This window comes from Juglans microcarpa x Juglans regia, chromosome 7D, assembly GCF_004785595.1.
Source record: "Juglans microcarpa x Juglans regia isolate MS1-56 chromosome 7D, Jm3101_v1.0, whole genome shotgun sequence".
NCBI lineage: Eukaryota > Viridiplantae > Streptophyta > Magnoliopsida > Fagales > Juglandaceae > Juglans > Juglans microcarpa x Juglans regia.
In genome coordinates this window covers 19,257,043-19,274,727 of record NC_054606.1, presented here as the reverse complement: position 1 = coordinate 19,274,727, position 17,685 = coordinate 19,257,043, and the positions used below count along the sequence as shown (strand labels likewise).

The 17,685-nt window shown below is 32.4% G+C and overlaps 1 protein-coding gene and 1 non-coding gene across 2 annotated transcripts; one reads left to right on the top strand and one right to left on the bottom strand.

Moving 5' to 3' along the window:
• Nucleotides 1–310: 310 nt before the first annotated feature.
• Nucleotides 311–379, bottom strand: TRNAQ-CUG. Its single transcript has one exon. It is a non-coding gene; the product is annotated as a tRNA-Gln (tRNA).
• A 13,229-nt stretch (nt 380–13,608) lies between these two features.
• Nucleotides 13,609–17,206, top strand: LOC121239736 (uncharacterized protein At5g41620-like). Its single transcript, XM_041137041.1, has 3 exons — nt 13,609–14,569; nt 14,781–14,906; nt 15,467–17,206. Exons 1-3 carry the CDS (start codon nt 14,117–14,119, stop codon nt 16,877–16,879), a joined length of 1,992 nt encoding a protein of 663 aa, XP_040992975.1. The 5' UTR covers nt 13,609–14,116; the 3' UTR covers nt 16,880–17,206.
• The last annotated feature ends 479 nt before the right edge of the window (nt 17,207–17,685 follow it).

Here is a 17,685-nt window from a genome sequence, read left to right as displayed (position 1 = left end):
TTAATTTGACATAATAAACACTCGTGACTCATGAGAGAGGGATGAAATATTAATCAAAATAGCGATATTATTTCTTGTGAGAAGCACACAAGACAATTTTAATGACTTGTGCTAGTGAGAAGCACGTATTTTAATGAAACATAGAAGACAATTTTTTAAATTAGACATTAAAAAAAATGTGTTTATTAATTGCTTAAAAGACACTTGTTTTTTTTATAAATGAGTGGGAGAAAAATTCATTCTTTTATATCAGCTTATTAAAGCCCAATATGAAATGAAATAAATAAATAGGGAAGAAAAACGACAAAACAGGTCCCACCGAGATTTGAACTCGGGTTACTGGATTCAGAGTCCAATGTCCTGACCACTAGACCATGACAGTGAATTGGATGTTGGAATAGAATAAGACCAGAAACAAGGCAGGCAGATTTGGGCTGAGTTGAGAGACAAAATTATACTCTCATCATTACATATTTTTCAAACCGTAATACAAAATATAATAAACAATTCACATTTTTTAAATCTCAATTCACATTTTTCAAATCTTAAAATAATAATAATATTAAAATATAATATTTTAAACTTTCAAATAAAATACAGAATCCTCATCTCACCCTCCAAACCTGTCAGACACAACATGAGCCTTGTTTAAATACAGAAACAGTTTTATCTCACCTCATTTCATCATTATAATTTTTTAAAATTTTCATACAAAATATAATAAACAATTCAACTTTTTTAAATCTGAAAACAATAATAATATTAAAAAATAATATTCTAACAATATTTTATTCAACTTTCATCTAAAATCATCTCATCTCACTATCCAAATGAGGCCTGAATTCCTCCAAACTTCTCATAATTTCGTTCACAAATATCACTCACACACAAAATTCTTTTTACCTTTTAATTTTTTCATTTAATCATTATATAAATACAAAAATCATTACAACTTTTACAGACTTTAAAATAAAACATAAAATTAATACAACTTTAATAAACTTTAAAACACAAATAATTTTCAAATAATTTTTTTAACTTTATAATATTTACATTTAATTTTTCAAAATCGAATAAATACTTAAGTGCCCAAACCAACTTGAGTATTTGGGAAGGCAACAACCCCATCTACAACATGAAGTTCAGCAAATATGCCATAACCGTAAGTGGATAAGTGATTGAAATATCAATGTTTATCGAGTAATTAATACAATCTGAGAAACTCGCACCGACACTTCACTTTAAAATTTTCGAATTCAGATCAGAAAATCTAGCTGATCTTCTTCTATAAATTCGTAGAGTTAATTTATAAATTGGCCCATTTTTTTATTTTTTTATTATATTCTTTTAAACTAATTGATTTTTTTTACTCATCATCCATATATCATATATTTAGTAAGAGAAAAAAATTAAAAAATTATGTATAATATGTGGTGTGAGGATAATCAGTAGAATTTTTTTTTTGAACAAATTGGTTTCAAGTGAAGGACAGAGAATTACTTTTGAAAAAATTCTAAACATAAGTTCAATATTCCTGCATGCCACTTAAAAATATATAATTTTATCTTTTTATTCTCATAATTTAGGATAAAAAAATAAAATTATATATTTTTAAATAATATGCAGAATATAAGAAGAGAACTCTTAGTTTTGAACTTGGCACTCGAGATTTCGTTTGGATCATCAACCCATTTCAATTTATCTCAATTCATCATTATAATTTTTTTAAATTTTAATATAAAATATAATAAATAATTTAACTTTTTCAAATTTTAAAATAATAATAATATTAAAAAATAATATTTTAACAATATTTTATCATCTCAATTCAATTTATACAACCGTTATTTGTTTATTTATGGCTTTCAAAGTTCCAACGCCCTTTTCTCCTTTTTCTCCTCCAGATGTTTCTAATTATGAACAACTGTCTACTTCTTTAATGTACCATAATCTTTGTACCTCAAAGTTTGTGTCTAGCTGGAAAATAAATAAAAGAACAAAGGACAAAAATACAACGTTAGTGTACGATGTTTTTTTCATTCCCGCTCAATGCTCTTTTGAATTCTGCAAAACATAGAAAATTATAACACGCTAGCAGACCACAAACAACCTAAATAGAAAATTAATTCCAAGAAAAAATCTCATATAATATGATTTGAGAGAAATGTTTTAATCGCAAATGAATTTCACAAAAATAAATTAATAAATTAAGGGATTGAAGTTGAAGTGGCACATCAGATTATAAATTAGTCAATTTTATTATAAAATAAATCTAATATATCACATAAAATCACATCAATTTATGAATACACTTTTGTAAAACCTCTTTATACTTATAGCAATAATCGTGACTTAAAGGATCCGACACTATCATAGCAAATTCAAGACATAAATAAGCTGTTTATTGACACACGAAACAGTACATCACGAGTATGGGAGCCTGCTAATAAATTATAATTTGAGTACTGTCGTACTGACTTATAAATAACAGAACTAAGAAAATAATCTGTACACGTTCTATACATACAGATCCTTTCAAAAAACAAAAAGGATGCACCTAGAAAAATTAACTCGTGATGAGTGAAGCAATACAACTAAATTGTCCCCCACCTGGTTCCTAACTTCCAGTATACATTCTGCAGAAGGATCATGCTTTCTCACATTTTTCCAAAGCATAATCTAAAAATAATATTAGAATTCCACGAAGAAAACAGATCCAAAACATATTTTCAGCACAATAAAGAAGACAGCTTTTTTCCTTTTTTTTTTTTTTTGTTTAAAAAAAAAGTTAAGACAAGTTGGAATTTCAGTTTGATAAGCATTGAACAGAACGCTGCTGTGCAGTTATGAAATCAAGGGCCTTTTAGGGCCCAAAATCCCAGTGATACTTGGACCACCATCTCTCTCTCCCTCCAAAATTAAAAAATTAAAAAAAAAATTGTACGAAACTGAATATTGATGGCCCATGAATCCTGTATTCTTCTGCCGAAGATAAGACCACGTGATTGGCTGTCAAATTAACGGGAAAAAATGCAGGTAGGTGGGCCAACATGAATGAGGTATCCGACCAATCATGTTAAGATTTCACATGATTTTCAAATTTTAAATATTTTTCATTATTTAAAAAAAATAAAAATATATATATAATGTATTAATGAGATCTCATAAATTTAAGGCCAGATTTTACTAAACAAAATTATAATGTGATTTGATATGATAAGTTAAATATATTTTACAAGTTAATATATCACGTCAAATTATGTCAATTTATAAATTTATTTTCATTGAATCTTTATACATTCTAAATATTTTTCTTTTAAATAATATAATATTTAATAAGTAATAGAGTTGAGAACAAGATCGAGACTCGTTTAACATTTTAAGGCCTGATTTGAATGACCAAAGCATCTCATCTGGGCTGTACAATCCCGAAATTTTGTTTATCCAAACATTGTATTGCATTTCTAAGTTTTGAAAACATCCACTTAAATAAACAGTAAATAAACAGTGTAAACTGATAGTGAACAGTTCAAAACAGTAAAGATTCGGGTACTCTATAAATATCGTGGGACCCACACCTTTTTCAAATTCAAAAAGTTAAAACTATCTCATCTCATCTCACTATCTAAACTTACAATTCTTTATAAATTATTTCATTTTATCTTAACTCAAAAAATCTCATTATTATTTAAAATATATCATCTCATCTGAACTGTCTATCCAAACCGAGCCTAAGGCTTTCTCTCTCTCCCAAAATCTTACCCATCTCTTAAAAAAGATTCTCCCATCTTCGTAGAGGGGGTGAAGCTTCAACTCCTCCCTCCCTCCTACTCTTCGGTGCTCTCTAGAATTGTTTAACGAACATTTTCTATTGTTTTTCTTGTTTTCCATCTTTAGCACGAAGATGAGTTGATATACTCCTTTCTGTCCATCTACGATTGTCATGTATCGCACGCAACACCACAAGACTCCTCAATTGATGATCCTTCAACCTCTAGAAGAATATCGCTCAAACGAGTGGCGCATGAGTTTCATATGCCGTCAGTATCCTAAACAAACAATCTACAACAACTTTTCATAATATTGCAGTCTGATTTTTGAACTACAACAAAACCACTTCAGATGACTCCCCCTTGTAGGAAATGTGGAGATAATTGTGTTGTATTAACTTGTTTGAGATAATTGTCAGGATCTCAAACTCTTTTTACTTTTATATCTTATAACTGTCTAATAATATATATATATATATATATATATATATATATATATATATATAGGTGAGTAGGGCCACTCCTGGCAAGGGTCCCTTGGTTTGGTAGGTTTGTGGAGTCGCTGCAAGAGACCTCCGAGGGGAGGGTCGAGTATGCAGGTTGGGATAGTCCCACATCAGCTAGTAGTGATTCTGCTAGTGGCTTTATATTGAGAGAAGCACTCTCTCTTATATAAATACTTTTATAAGATGAGTTCTACCTCAATTGGTATATATTAGGTTTGCTAAGGGAAAAGAAAAAAAGTAATAGAGCAGAGAATTTTCGATAGTTATTTTCTTAAATTGTGAAAATTATTAAAGAGAAAAAAAAAATTGTAGAAAATGGTCGGAGACAAATACTCAAAACTAGAGTCAATTCTGGGGCCCAGTCCGGCCAAGAGTATGACCGATTGAATAAAAGAGTGAGATGCACTGATGGCCTACATGTAGTACTCCGTACCGGAGAACTTAGCCAATTATCCATATTCTTTCGCAGGAAGATCGTTCTATATCATCTTAAATTCATAGAATTTAAATGGCATCTCCAAAAATTCTTGACCTCTCAGGTACTCACAAGGAATTAAAATTTTATGAGATTTTTTTTTTCCTTTTTTCCCATAATCCATTGTGTTTTCTTTTTTCCCATAATCCATTGTGTTTTCATGTTATATATAATGAGGAATGTTATATCTACAAAAAAATTATACAAAAGTAATCTTATAAATTGACGTAATTTCATATGATCTGTCTGATCCGCTTACAATAAAAGTAACGTTACAATCTAACAAACCACATCAAGCCATATCAGTTTGTGAGATTATTTTTGTATAATCATTTTGTGGCTAGAGCATTTCTCATATATAATATACCTAGTAAGTGGAAGTTCTTAGATTCATTGCATGGTGGGCAAAATCCAACAAGAAATTATATAGATAATAGATCTAATCAAAATGTATTTTATTATAAGAATAATGTCACTTAACTTGTTTTGTCAGTAGCACAAATTCATTGAATTCACATATAAACTTACATTAAAAATTTGTAAAAAAAAAAAAAGATTTTTAATTTTATGGATGCTTAATTTGTATGCATCATAAGAAGCCATTGATATCAATTAATAACTAGTTGGTGGGTAAGTATTTTCTTTTGTTTTAATGTGAGATGTCTTAAGGTGGTCCAAGTTTGAAGAGCAAACTAGCTTGATATGGCAACAGTTTGCTAACATCCAAAGAAAATGCTATAATAATGATACCTTCTTCTAACAATAAAGACCATTATTGAGAAGAAAAAAAATGATTCCAACTCAAATTGACAAATAATAATAATAATTTAAAGACCATTATAAGCAATGAAAATACAAAACTTGGAAGGAAAATAATTAATCCTTATTATTTTTCATTTTTCTTAACTCATTTTTTTTATATTTAATAATATTTTTTTTCATAATTCTTTAAGTTACGACAAGAAAACTACTTATTTGTGGCCATCTGTTTCCTGTAAAAATGATTATTTTCTATTAAAATGAGTATGTTTTCGTCACAAATAATTATTTTTGTCTCAAATAATTCATCACAAATGTTTATTTTTCTTGTAACGATGGTGAAATTCACACCTATTATCTAGGACAAAAGATACAAAATAAACTGATATGTATATATGTGTGTGTATGTATGTTAGCATTTGAAATTAAAAACATAATTATAAGTAAAATGAAAGAAGTAAAATAGGTACTTTCAATTATCATTGATTGCACTCCTCTGATATAATCATCAAGAACAAATGACTCTTATATTACGATGATGCGTAGATACTTCAACAAGAAGTTCATGACTTAAAAAGTGGAGTATTTTTTCGAATTATTGAAAGTAGACAGAACATTTCTGACAAGAGTATTTTTAATGAACTTATCATGAGTGCGGTAAAAAAAAAAAATATGATTCAAATGTTAATGACATAAGAGGACAAGGATATATATATATATATATATATATATATATATATATATAATAATGGGTATAACATGATAGGAAAACAACAAGGTGTCCAAAAAAGGCTATTAGATGTAAGTCACGTAGTAGCATTTTTCACTTTATAATGTGAGTGTCACAATCCAAATCTAGTGCTATGTGATAGGGCTGACTCATGTCCTAAGGCTATATCTATCTTTTTGTTTTGGAGTCATACAACATGTTTGTTCATTATTTTCTTGTCCTTTATGGTGATGGAAAAATTTGCAAAATAATGCATTCACATTAACTCTTAAATCTTTATCACAAACACGTTCTGGGAAAAGTTGTATTGAAAGTAGTATTAATGCAATAAAATATCGATCTCAATCTCCTAAAATAATGCATGTTTTAGTTCCATTAGGAAAAATTAGTGAAGATTCTAAAACGAAAAGTGAAGCCAAATGCTTACACACATATATATACTATATACATATATATATATATATATATATATATATATATATATATATATATATTACCAAAAGAGGGCGGAAAACACGAAAAAATAGAGAAATAGGGTGCAAGAAAGTTGAGTGACCAGATAACTGGAGTCGGAGGAGACCAGATTACTAGAGTACAAATATGTAAATAAATATGGAGGACTAGATAACTCGAGTGAAAACAAATAACGATGACCAGATGACTAGAGTACAAATTGCAAGTAAGTAAACAAATAATAGAGGCGGAAAGAAGGTAAACAAGATAAAATAATCAAAATACTAACAAATTATCAATTAAAACACTTGTTCTCCATTTCGGATCAACAAAAATACATGAAAATATTTAGGAATTACAATGGAAGAGTTAGAAAGCAAGAGAAGATAAGGGTTCTAATTAGGTTCTGATTTTCCTAACGGCTCTCGTAATAAGGTCCTTCATCTCAACAAAGCCAAGTCCTCCTTATATAGGCAAAGAGTGGCTTTTTAAAAAAAAAAAAAAAAAGTTAGAGCCACATGTCCAATAGTGACTCCTCCCAAATTTTATTAAAACCCTCACTTATGGTAGAGGAATACCGTGGTAACACCATCAAACTCACTTATAACCAATAAAAAAAATTACCTAACTTTCCTAGGATAAGGGAAACCTCCCTTATCTAATCTAATAATTCCTTTTAGTAACACAGGGATATCTGAGTGAGATCTCCACATGCCATTTTGACCATTAGCTCCCAAACGAGCCAAACCATCCGCCGCTGCATTTATTTCTATGTAAACATGCTTGATTAAGTAACTGATTCCTTCCAGTCATTCAAGAATCTCTTCCCAATAATCCTCCAAGTACCATAATCCACACCTCTTAGTTTTTAACCATTGGATGACAAGTAGTGAGTCCATCTCAATTTTCACATCTGTTATACCCAAGGAGCACACATGTTGAAGGCCATAAAGCAGTCCCATAACCTTAGCCACACTATTCAAACTATTGCCTGTAGCATACGCAAATCCACACACCAGTTCACCTCAATCATTTCTCACTATGCCACCAACACTCGAGGGCCCTGGATTTTCCATTGAACTCCTATCTACATTCAGTTTAAATCATCCCCTTTTTGGACGAGACCATGCAACTTGTTTCACCACCACTTTTTTTGGTTGTTTTATTTGCAAATTTAAGCCACAAATCATCTCCTCATCCCGCCGAGTGAGCTCGTTTGTTTCCTTAAATTTCAAAGCAATCCATGCAAGCCAGTGTTTGATAGAGCACCACACAGAATCATCGATTCTAAAATTCCTTTCATCTGTGCTTTACAACGTCTCCACCATAATCTCCAGGTAGTTACCGATGGGATAATCCCAAGTAACTTCCTAGAGTACGTCGATCCTCTCGCACGTCGATGCCAACAATTGACTCTATTCCTCCAGTTTCGCCCAACCATGGTCGACATCCCAACCTGCAAGCTACAAATATTCCATACCTACTCAGCAAACTCCCCTCTTGCAAGCACATGACATTGATCCTCATAACCACATGTAGAACAATAGTTGCAACGTGAGACAATAGAAATACCCACTTTGCGAATCCGATCGTCCACAACTAAGCAATCATGCATGGCCTTCCACATGGTCACTAAAATTTTCTTAGGAATTGTCGGATGCCACACCCATTTCGCCCAAGAGAACTCTGTTGCATTGGGTCTTACACACTGCCATGCCGAAGACGTAGTAAATTTACCATTCGGATTTTTCAACCAAAGCAACCTATCATCACCCGATTTACTTTGTCCCAGCTAAAGGAGGATTTCTTCTTTTTTTTTGTGCCTACTAGTCGCGTAAACAACTCAATGTTCCAACTCTTCTCCAATTTACATTCCTTCAATGACAATTTTGGGAATTTGCTAATTGGATGCTGAATATATAATGACCCATTCTCTGCCCAGTTGTCTCTCCAAAACAATACCTTGCCTTCTCACACTTTCCAAAGAGTAGCTTACTAGTACAATAATTCTCAGGATGAACAGTAGTAGGTATCATGGGGTCTTAAGCACTAATTGTAGTAGTTTTTGTTGGTTGGTGCCAACGTCAATAATTAAAATAGGGGATCAATCTCTAGATAACCTTGGAGTGGTTTCTAGATCATGTCTAAATATGTCATCATAAGGATCAGTATTATCAACAAAGGATTCAAAGGATGCCTTACACTCACCATCAGAATTATCATCATCGTCCTGGAGGGACTTCTTCATATCATCATCGTCCTGGAGGGACTTCTTCATATCATCATCGTCCTGGAGGGACTTCTTCAACAGATAAATTAAATTTATTTTTTTAAGTTCTTGGAAAAAAGACTTATTCTTGGACTTAGCATATTTACTTCATTTTTTAGATGAAGCAAGTTGTTATTTTGCTTCAGGAATAGGATATAGAGACTCTTGAACCAATGCTTTAGTAGTGCGAAAATCTATAGGAAAATTTTCAATACTTCTTATATTGGGAGAAATTAGAGAAAAATCTCTATTAACATTATCAATCATGTCTTGGTATGAGGAAATCTATCCCACCACTTAACAAATTAATTGCAAACAAGGATACCATTTTTCTTTGCATAACTCCACTTCAAAATCTAGGAAACTTTTTATTTCCTGCAGAAGTGAAGGGAAAAAAGGAATTTCTGACCATGTTGATCAATCTTGTAAACAATGACAAAATATTTAACAACACTATTGAGTTTATTAGGAAAAATTTTCGAAATGGAGCCAAACTATGTCCACCATCTCATAAATCATAGAGGGCATTTGGAATTGAATTTTTTTTTTTTTTATCAAAATTAATAAACCATGAATGAAGCATCTCAATATTCTAGAATAACATGAATTTGAATTAGGTTTCAATTTAGTCATAGAAACAATAGGAAATATCTGAACCAGGGATTTTCTTGACAATATAGGGACGTGTTCCCCATTTTTCTTCGGAGATCAAGTTTAATATGTAAACATTGTGATAGATTAACTTGGTTTGATTAATTTTATCAAAAATTGATTTAATAAAGATGAATTGTGTTTGGGTGAGAATGGAGGAATATTATTAAAAGTTCTTCTAAGTATTTTTAGGAACCCAATAAATACTAGGAAAAAATATCCAAAAGCGGTTTTGTAGGGATCAATATATATTGAATGATTAGGTTCAATATAAAACAAGTTCTAGCAATATTACTTTTGAACATAATCAAGACTGAATAGGTTGATGGGATTTAGCAAGGATATTAGCATATAGATCATAAAGTGTATAAGAGGCACATATGCCCAGGTAAAAGTATTGCTGCATTTTTTATATGGTAAAAAAATGAGAAATAATGATTGTTATTTCTCATATATATGGTAAAAAAATGCCTAAATCTACATTGTTTGCATATATGAATATAATCTTGAAGGTTGAATATTTGGAATTAAATTAATGAGAATATAAAACAGAAGGGACCAGTTAGTTTTGACATCCTTTCTTGCAAGACACATGCCTACGTATACTTTGTTTGTATATATGAAGATGATCTTGAAGGTTGAATGCTTTGAATTAAACTAATGAGATCGTAAACTAGAATGGAACAATAATCGCAAATTATTTTTTACATTACGCTAACCCTTGTGATTGATCCACATTTTTAATGGATAAAAAAAAACTGTTGGATCGTCTTATTTCTAAATAACTCATACCATATGGTGTTACTCGAATAAAAATCCCACATAATCCTAATCCTAAGATGGTCATACCATATGGTGTTACTCGAATAAAAATCCCACATAATCCTAATCCTAAGCTGGTCATAGGACAAGGGAGTCGCCAAAATGTGCAAAAATAAATCTTAGGGGCAAAATGTAATTTAGAAAAAATTCAATTTAGTTAAGGTAAAATAGACATTAACAAAAGATGAAAAAACAAAACAAGAGGCACCAATCATCTCAATGTAAACCTTAAGGATAGTTGATTTTGTCCATCAAACAAAAAATATTTTAAAACCTCAAGGATAAAGAGGTAATTTTTTCCAATCAAATACAAAATACTATTCATATGCCGATAGACATTTTATAATAAGAAGTAATGCTACGAACTACACCCTTATCTTACTTTCATCCTACTATATAAAATATGATACTTTTATCACTCTTAGATGATCTTTTATTTTCTTAAAGAATAAATATAAGAGTAATGTTATATATCAAACCCTTATTTCACTATCATCTCACTACGTAAGATATTGCATCCAATGGTAATAAATGTGTCATATCTTATGTAATGAGATGGAAGTAAGATGATATTATGGTGTATAGAATTTTTCTGAATATAAAGGTTGATAGACAATGACACCTCATCATAGTAGGATAAAAGTGAGATAAGAATGTGATTTATAGAATTTTCCTATAATTAAAGAGATGTATGCATATGTACTTGACAATAAAGTGGAGATTTGAATGATGTTGGCTCTCATGACTCTCGGAATAGTATTATTTGAAATCCTTTACTTCACTCACTACTCATATGATATAATTTAATTTAAAAGATGCAATTTTTTAAATTTATATTTCAAATTAAATTATATCATGTGAATGATATGTAGCGTAAAAACTTCTAAATATAATTATTCCTTACTCTCTGGGTGAGAAAGCAAGGCTATGCAATCTGGCCGATGGTAAAAGCCCAATGGCAACATGCTTAGCAATATATGAAATTGAAAATGTTGGATTCAGTGTTAACTCAATGATTAAAATTGTTATGTTTGGATGTTGAACTGAGTTGAGTTGAGATAATAAAATATTGTTAGAATATTATTTATTATTATTATTATTATTTTAGAATTTGAAAAAGTTGAATTACTTATTATATTTTATGTTAAAATTTAAAAAAATTATAATGATTGGTTGAGATGGATTTTAAAGGTATGCATATTGATGTTGCTATAGATAAGCTAAAGGGTCTTATTTTTTATTTGAAAAATTCAAAAGAAAAAAACTGGATTTAGTTTTCTTTAACTTCACTTAAAGAATTGCAACTGTATTGGAAATAAAACCCATATTTCTTGTAAAAGATATAACCTGTTTGAAAAAAATTAATTTGACAAAAATATTAATAATTAAACAATACAACGGTCATCAGAAGAACCTTTCAGAATTGACTACTTTATTTACTTTAGAATTAATAATTAAAGAATTGATTACTTTCAGAATTAAACAAAAAAATTACTTTAAGTATTATTTAAGTAAATTTTTATTTAATACTTAAAAACTATAATCAGGATAACAATTTGAAAACTATTGTGTTAATTTTGAAAAAAAATTGAAAACATGGTGAATATCCTAATGTTAATGGTTTAGATTTATTTCCATGATTAAAAGTGTTAAAAGAATTCTTGCCAATGGAGACTAATACCCCAATTGAAATAGTAATTAAATTACATTTTAAAAAGATAGATTCTTCTCCAAATGCGTGTAGTGCAATTTGCACAGAGAATATTATTGACCTACTGCAATCAGCTATAATAATAATAATTATTATTATATTATTATTTCATCTTGAATATAATAATCAATTTTAAATAAATTAAAAATGAAATGTCTCACTTTAACTTTTTGCCTTAGATGAGCCACCCCGTTAATACCAAATCTGAACACACACACACATATATATGTGTGAGAAATAATATTTGTTGTTGTGAAGTGCGTGAGCGTTATGTAATTTATTTGAAAAAAAGTTAGTAAATACGAATTTTACATGAAAAAAAATTAATTTTTTAATAGTAAATCTCACTCATTTTTAAAGCTATTGCGCATCATTTTCGCACTCTACAACTGTATGTAGCATTATTCCATATATATATATATAATAGTAATTTATGTGCATTGTCATAGTATGAGTCAATTCCTGTAAAAAGAATAATAATATGAGTATAATTTGGTCAACATCTCCACATGTGTCCATGTTGTTCCCCTAACCCTTTCAACTGCAAGTGGGTTTCCCTCTTCTACTTAGGCATAAACAATGTGCTTAGGGAGTAATGATTGATTACACATTATCATTTTGTGGAGGATCAAGGAAGGATCCATATTATTAATATTAATATTAATATTAATTAAATATTGCAATACATGAGGTTGTCAAACAAAAAGAACATTCCAGCTGCCAGAATATTAGGGTTTAATTAAAGTAGCTAATCCTATAACAAGATGTCTTCAGAAATACATCACACAATCAAGGATGTTATCATTCTATTACAAGATTTCATATTTTTAAAATTATAAATATTATTTTAGAATATGGGCATGTGGTATTCCTACCTGCCATTATAAATAATTTTATTTTTTAAAGATGTTTAAAAAATGGTTGACAAAAAAACTTTAAAAATAAAAATAGAAAAGTATATTTACACTTGTCGATACAATGTGGAGGCACCATTCTTGATCTCCCTAGTATTGTCCTTTGAGAAATGTTAGATCTACGTATAAATTTTACAAAATCAAGTTTTAAAAATTGACGTGTCTTCATGTTATATAATAAATATATTTTTATAACAAAAAATACTTTATAAATTTAATGTATTATTTGAACATCATTCCATTGGTAGACTATTTAATAATTAATTTAGAAAATAAATTTTATTCTAGATTTTATAAATCACACCTATTAATAAAGAAAATACAATTTAAATAACTTTCCATTAAACATATAAAATTACTTAAAAATTGTATTAAATTAACTGTATTTAAATTAAAGAAAATGAACTGTACCAAGAACCTAGTCAAGATTCTGACCGTCCATTCCATTCCATTCACATGCACGTCCCTGATTGAATGCACTTAGGCTCACGTGTCGGCCACGTCCTCTTATCTTTCTTTTTAACCAAACACAACCTAAACCCAACCCGACAACATCGAACATATGTAGGCTAGCATTTCCAACTCTCATTAACTCTCTCTCTCTCTCTCTCTCTCATTAACCCTGCTTTTCAATCTCTCTTTCCCTCTCAAGATTTCTGAAACAAAGCAAAGGGCAGCCAAAGGTGGGGAGGGTAGTCGAAGTCCCTTTGATTTCCTTCAATCAAAACCTCCATTCCAAATTCTCCATCTTTTTTGACAGGTCTCTCTCCTCGCACTTTCTAGGTCCCCTTAGATCTTTAAAGACTGTCAAATGCTCCCACAACCAGAATCTTTGACACCCACTTTTCTTTGCTAAACTCTAGGACAACAGTCCCCCAATACTTGCCATAAATAAAATAAAAAAGAGGATCAGCTTCTTGTGCCCCTCATGAAGACTTTAGCACCAACCCAAATCTTGAAAGGCTTGAAAATCCCAGAATTGGGTCTTCAAGATTCTTAGCGACAACTCCGGTGTACTATCTTTTTTTTTTGGGTTTTATGAACCTTTAACATACAATGTCTTGGCAAAACCACAACAACTTGGGAGCAAGGACAGGGAGTGTGAGCAAGATCAGAAAGAGAGGCTGTTCATCTTCGTCGTCTTCTTCGTTGGTCCGTAAGTACCGGTTCAAGCGTGCAATTCTGGTCGGAAAGCGGGGCGGTTCGAGCACTCAGGTCCCGACGTGGAAGACAAGCGATAGATCGCCTTCTTTGGCGATGGAGAACGATGAATTTCCCAAGCGTCCGACTTCTAAAGGTGGCGTTGTCGGTGGTAGAGGGAAGGACCTACTGTCGGTGTCTGCGCGGAAACTGGCTGCGACATTATGGGAAATCAACGAGGTCCCTTCGCTGCCGGTGAAGAAAGGCTCAGAGGCACTGAAGGATCAAAAGAAAGAACTTTCAAGCCGACAGAAAGAGCCTAAATTGTCCCGCCATTTGTCAGATCCATGTCGTAGTCCCATTTCAGAGGTGGGTTTTCTATTACTTTTGGACTTGCGTTTTAGATTCAGGCATTGGCATTGGGATTTCCAACACTCAAAATAGTCCTTTCTCTACCATTGAATCTGATCTTGTACACAGCATTAGTTTTTTTTTAGTTGGGAAAGTTGTATATTCAGTGATTATAACGTCGAAGTGACTTGTATTTGTCTATTATTTTTGTTTTCTGTATGTTATACAGAGAATGGAGCGATCTGGAGGTGGTGGCAGTCACCAGAGAAGAATATCAGCCATTTCTCACAAGCCGCAGTTGACTGAGTATTGTTTGGGAGCGCTGGACTCCATTAGCAGTGCTGGTTTGGTGGAGGTAGGCCAATGCTGTTCATTTATCGCATGCAGGGAGTCACATGAAAAAGCTTTTCAGAAAAAAAAAAAAAGAAGAGAAAAATATAATATGATAGTGACATAGATATCGTGTTTGGAGTCATTTTCCAAAGTCGGCCATACACACAACTTTTTCCTCACAGTGAGTGGTCCATTAGCTAGTTTTCTGTCATTTTCACTTGTTTCTGAAGACTTGAGAAAAAAGTGATCCAAAAAATGTTAAACACCACCGTTTCGTTTTTTAAAGCTTTTGAAATAACGGAAATCACGTCTTGAAAGTTCCACAGAAGGCTCTTGAAAACTCATCATCAAGTCTTCTGCCTTTAATTTTCTGTTTGTTTTTTTCTCTCGAGTATTTGACATGTCCACTCTAAGTTTGTGCCTACGTTTGTAATTATTTATGTGCATACGCATATTTCTTTGGAGAGAAACACTATACGTTTGAGCTTGCATTCAAGTTCATTAGCTGTGTTTGTTAGAGAATGACGTATATCGACTCTTGATAAGTTTTGGTAGTAAGAAGGATATGCTTCACAAATGCAGATTGAAAGTCATTCCTTGGGCAAGATTCATCGCAGAGGTTTGACTGAAATCAAGACCCGTTTGAAGGAGGTCAGTAATGGCCTAACAACATCCAAGGAGCTTCTAAAAGTTCTGAATCATGTTTGGGGCCTTCAAGAGCAGCATTCATCAGGTAGATCAGTTGTCTCAGCCCTGCGCATTGAGCTTGATCGCGCTCGCAGCCAGGTGGACCAATTGATCCGGGAGCAAAGGTCTAACAGCAAAGAGATTGAGTACCTCATGCAACATTTTGCGGGAGAAAAGGCAACTTGGAAGATCAAAGAACGAGAAAGGATTCGTGATGCCGTTGCATGCCTAGCAGAAGAACTTGAGGTTGAGAAGAAGCTAAGAAGACAAACAGAGAGATTGAACAAGAAGCTTGGTAAAGAACTTGCAGATACAAAGGCATCCCTGTCAAAGTCAATGAAGGAGCTTGAGAGGGAGAAGAGAGCAAAGGAGATTTTGGAGCAAGTTTGTGATGAGTTAGCCAGAGGCATGGGTGAAGACAGGGCACAAGTAGAAGAACTAAAGAAAGAATCGGCTAAAGCTCGGGAAGAAGTGGAAAAGGAAAGGGAAATGCTTCAGCTGGCTGATGTATTGCGTGAAGAGAGAGTCCAGATGAAGCTCTCAGAAGCCAAATATCAGTTTGAGGAGAAGAATGCAGCTGTGGATAAGCTTAGAAATGAGCTTGAGGCCTACTTGAGAACCAAAGTAGGTAAAGAAAACGGTGATGGGTCTCCAAAGTTCGAAAAGATCAAAGAGCTTGAGGCTTACTTGAAAAGGATTAATTTTGGGTCATCCCAAAACGTGGAGAAAGAAGAGGATGAAGGTGAAGTGGCAGATGGAGAAGGTTACTGTGAAGGAGATGACTCGGCTGAAAGTGATCTTCATTCCATTGAATTGAACATGGACAATACCAACAAGAGCTACAAATGGGGTTATGTTCGCGGAGATGATGCTCAAGATGATTCAAGAAAGGTTTCAGTCGATAAAGAACCAAAAGGGAGGAAGTCTCTCTCTGAGAAGATTCAATGGGGAAGCATTTGCTTAAACAGGGGAATTTCCAATGGTACAAATCGGGAGTTAGTTCCTAAAATTCGGGAAAATTCAAATGGGTTCGATCAGGAAAGATTATCTGAGGTGTTTCCACGAGCTCGAACACTAGATGATGATGATGAAAATGGCAGGGATGTCTCTATTAAGGGTCTTAGTGATCGTATTTTATCTGGTCCAAGAATAGCCTTGGTCCAAAGCTTTGATAGTCCACCCAGGCAGTGGGGTGAATTCTTGGCTTTGCAAGCTCCAAGCAACGATGCCTGGGAAAGTTCAATGGTGTTACAGGGAGAGGATTTGATGCCTAAGGTCGCAGGAACAAGAGGCAAATTTCAGACTTAAACTAGTTCAATATAACAAAACATTTTCCCTTGTCATGTTCTTCCCCTGACCTATGCATTGCTTGCATGTTCTTGAAGTGTTCAAAGCATCCTGATGCCCCGTATGTTTGTGCCAACGAGTCGCCGATATATAGAAAGCGAAAATGTAAATAGGATCTCATACAAAGCTGTACGGGTCCAGTATAATTTTTCTGTACAAAGCCTGCTATAGGCCAAGAGTACCTGAATTTTGCAGTAAGTTTTCATTTATAGATGGTTCTGTGTAATCTTGAGCAGAGGAAAATGTGAATTCAAACCATTTTAATTTAATGTTGGCTAAAGCCATCTATCTTTATGTGTAAAAGAGGTTTTAGTTTCATTTTAATGGTGAGAAGAATTACAAAAAGGATCAAACCAAAGTTAAATGAAGGGAAACAATGATTATCTCGGCTTCCCAAGAGCATCTGAAGATGGTTTGATTCAAGGAGAGAAAAGTAGATCTTCTTCCATGAGTACATCTTGGAAGAAGTTATTCTTTTTTGCCTAGTTAGAAGTAGAATTTTGGCACCTTGATCCTTCAAATTTCATGAGATCTGTTCAATGTTTGGAGTCCACATGATGCCCATATTGAATGGTCATATATCATTTTTGATTCAATGATAGCATCTGCAAGAGGCATTGGCAGAGTCTATTTGGATCATACACAGTTTGATTAAAATGATAGCATCTGCCAGATACCCTAACATGGAGCCAGCCTAACATTTGGTTAGAAATGTATATATTCTTGCGTTTTAGGGATAGGGGCAAGCTAACCATTTTTGGATTTTG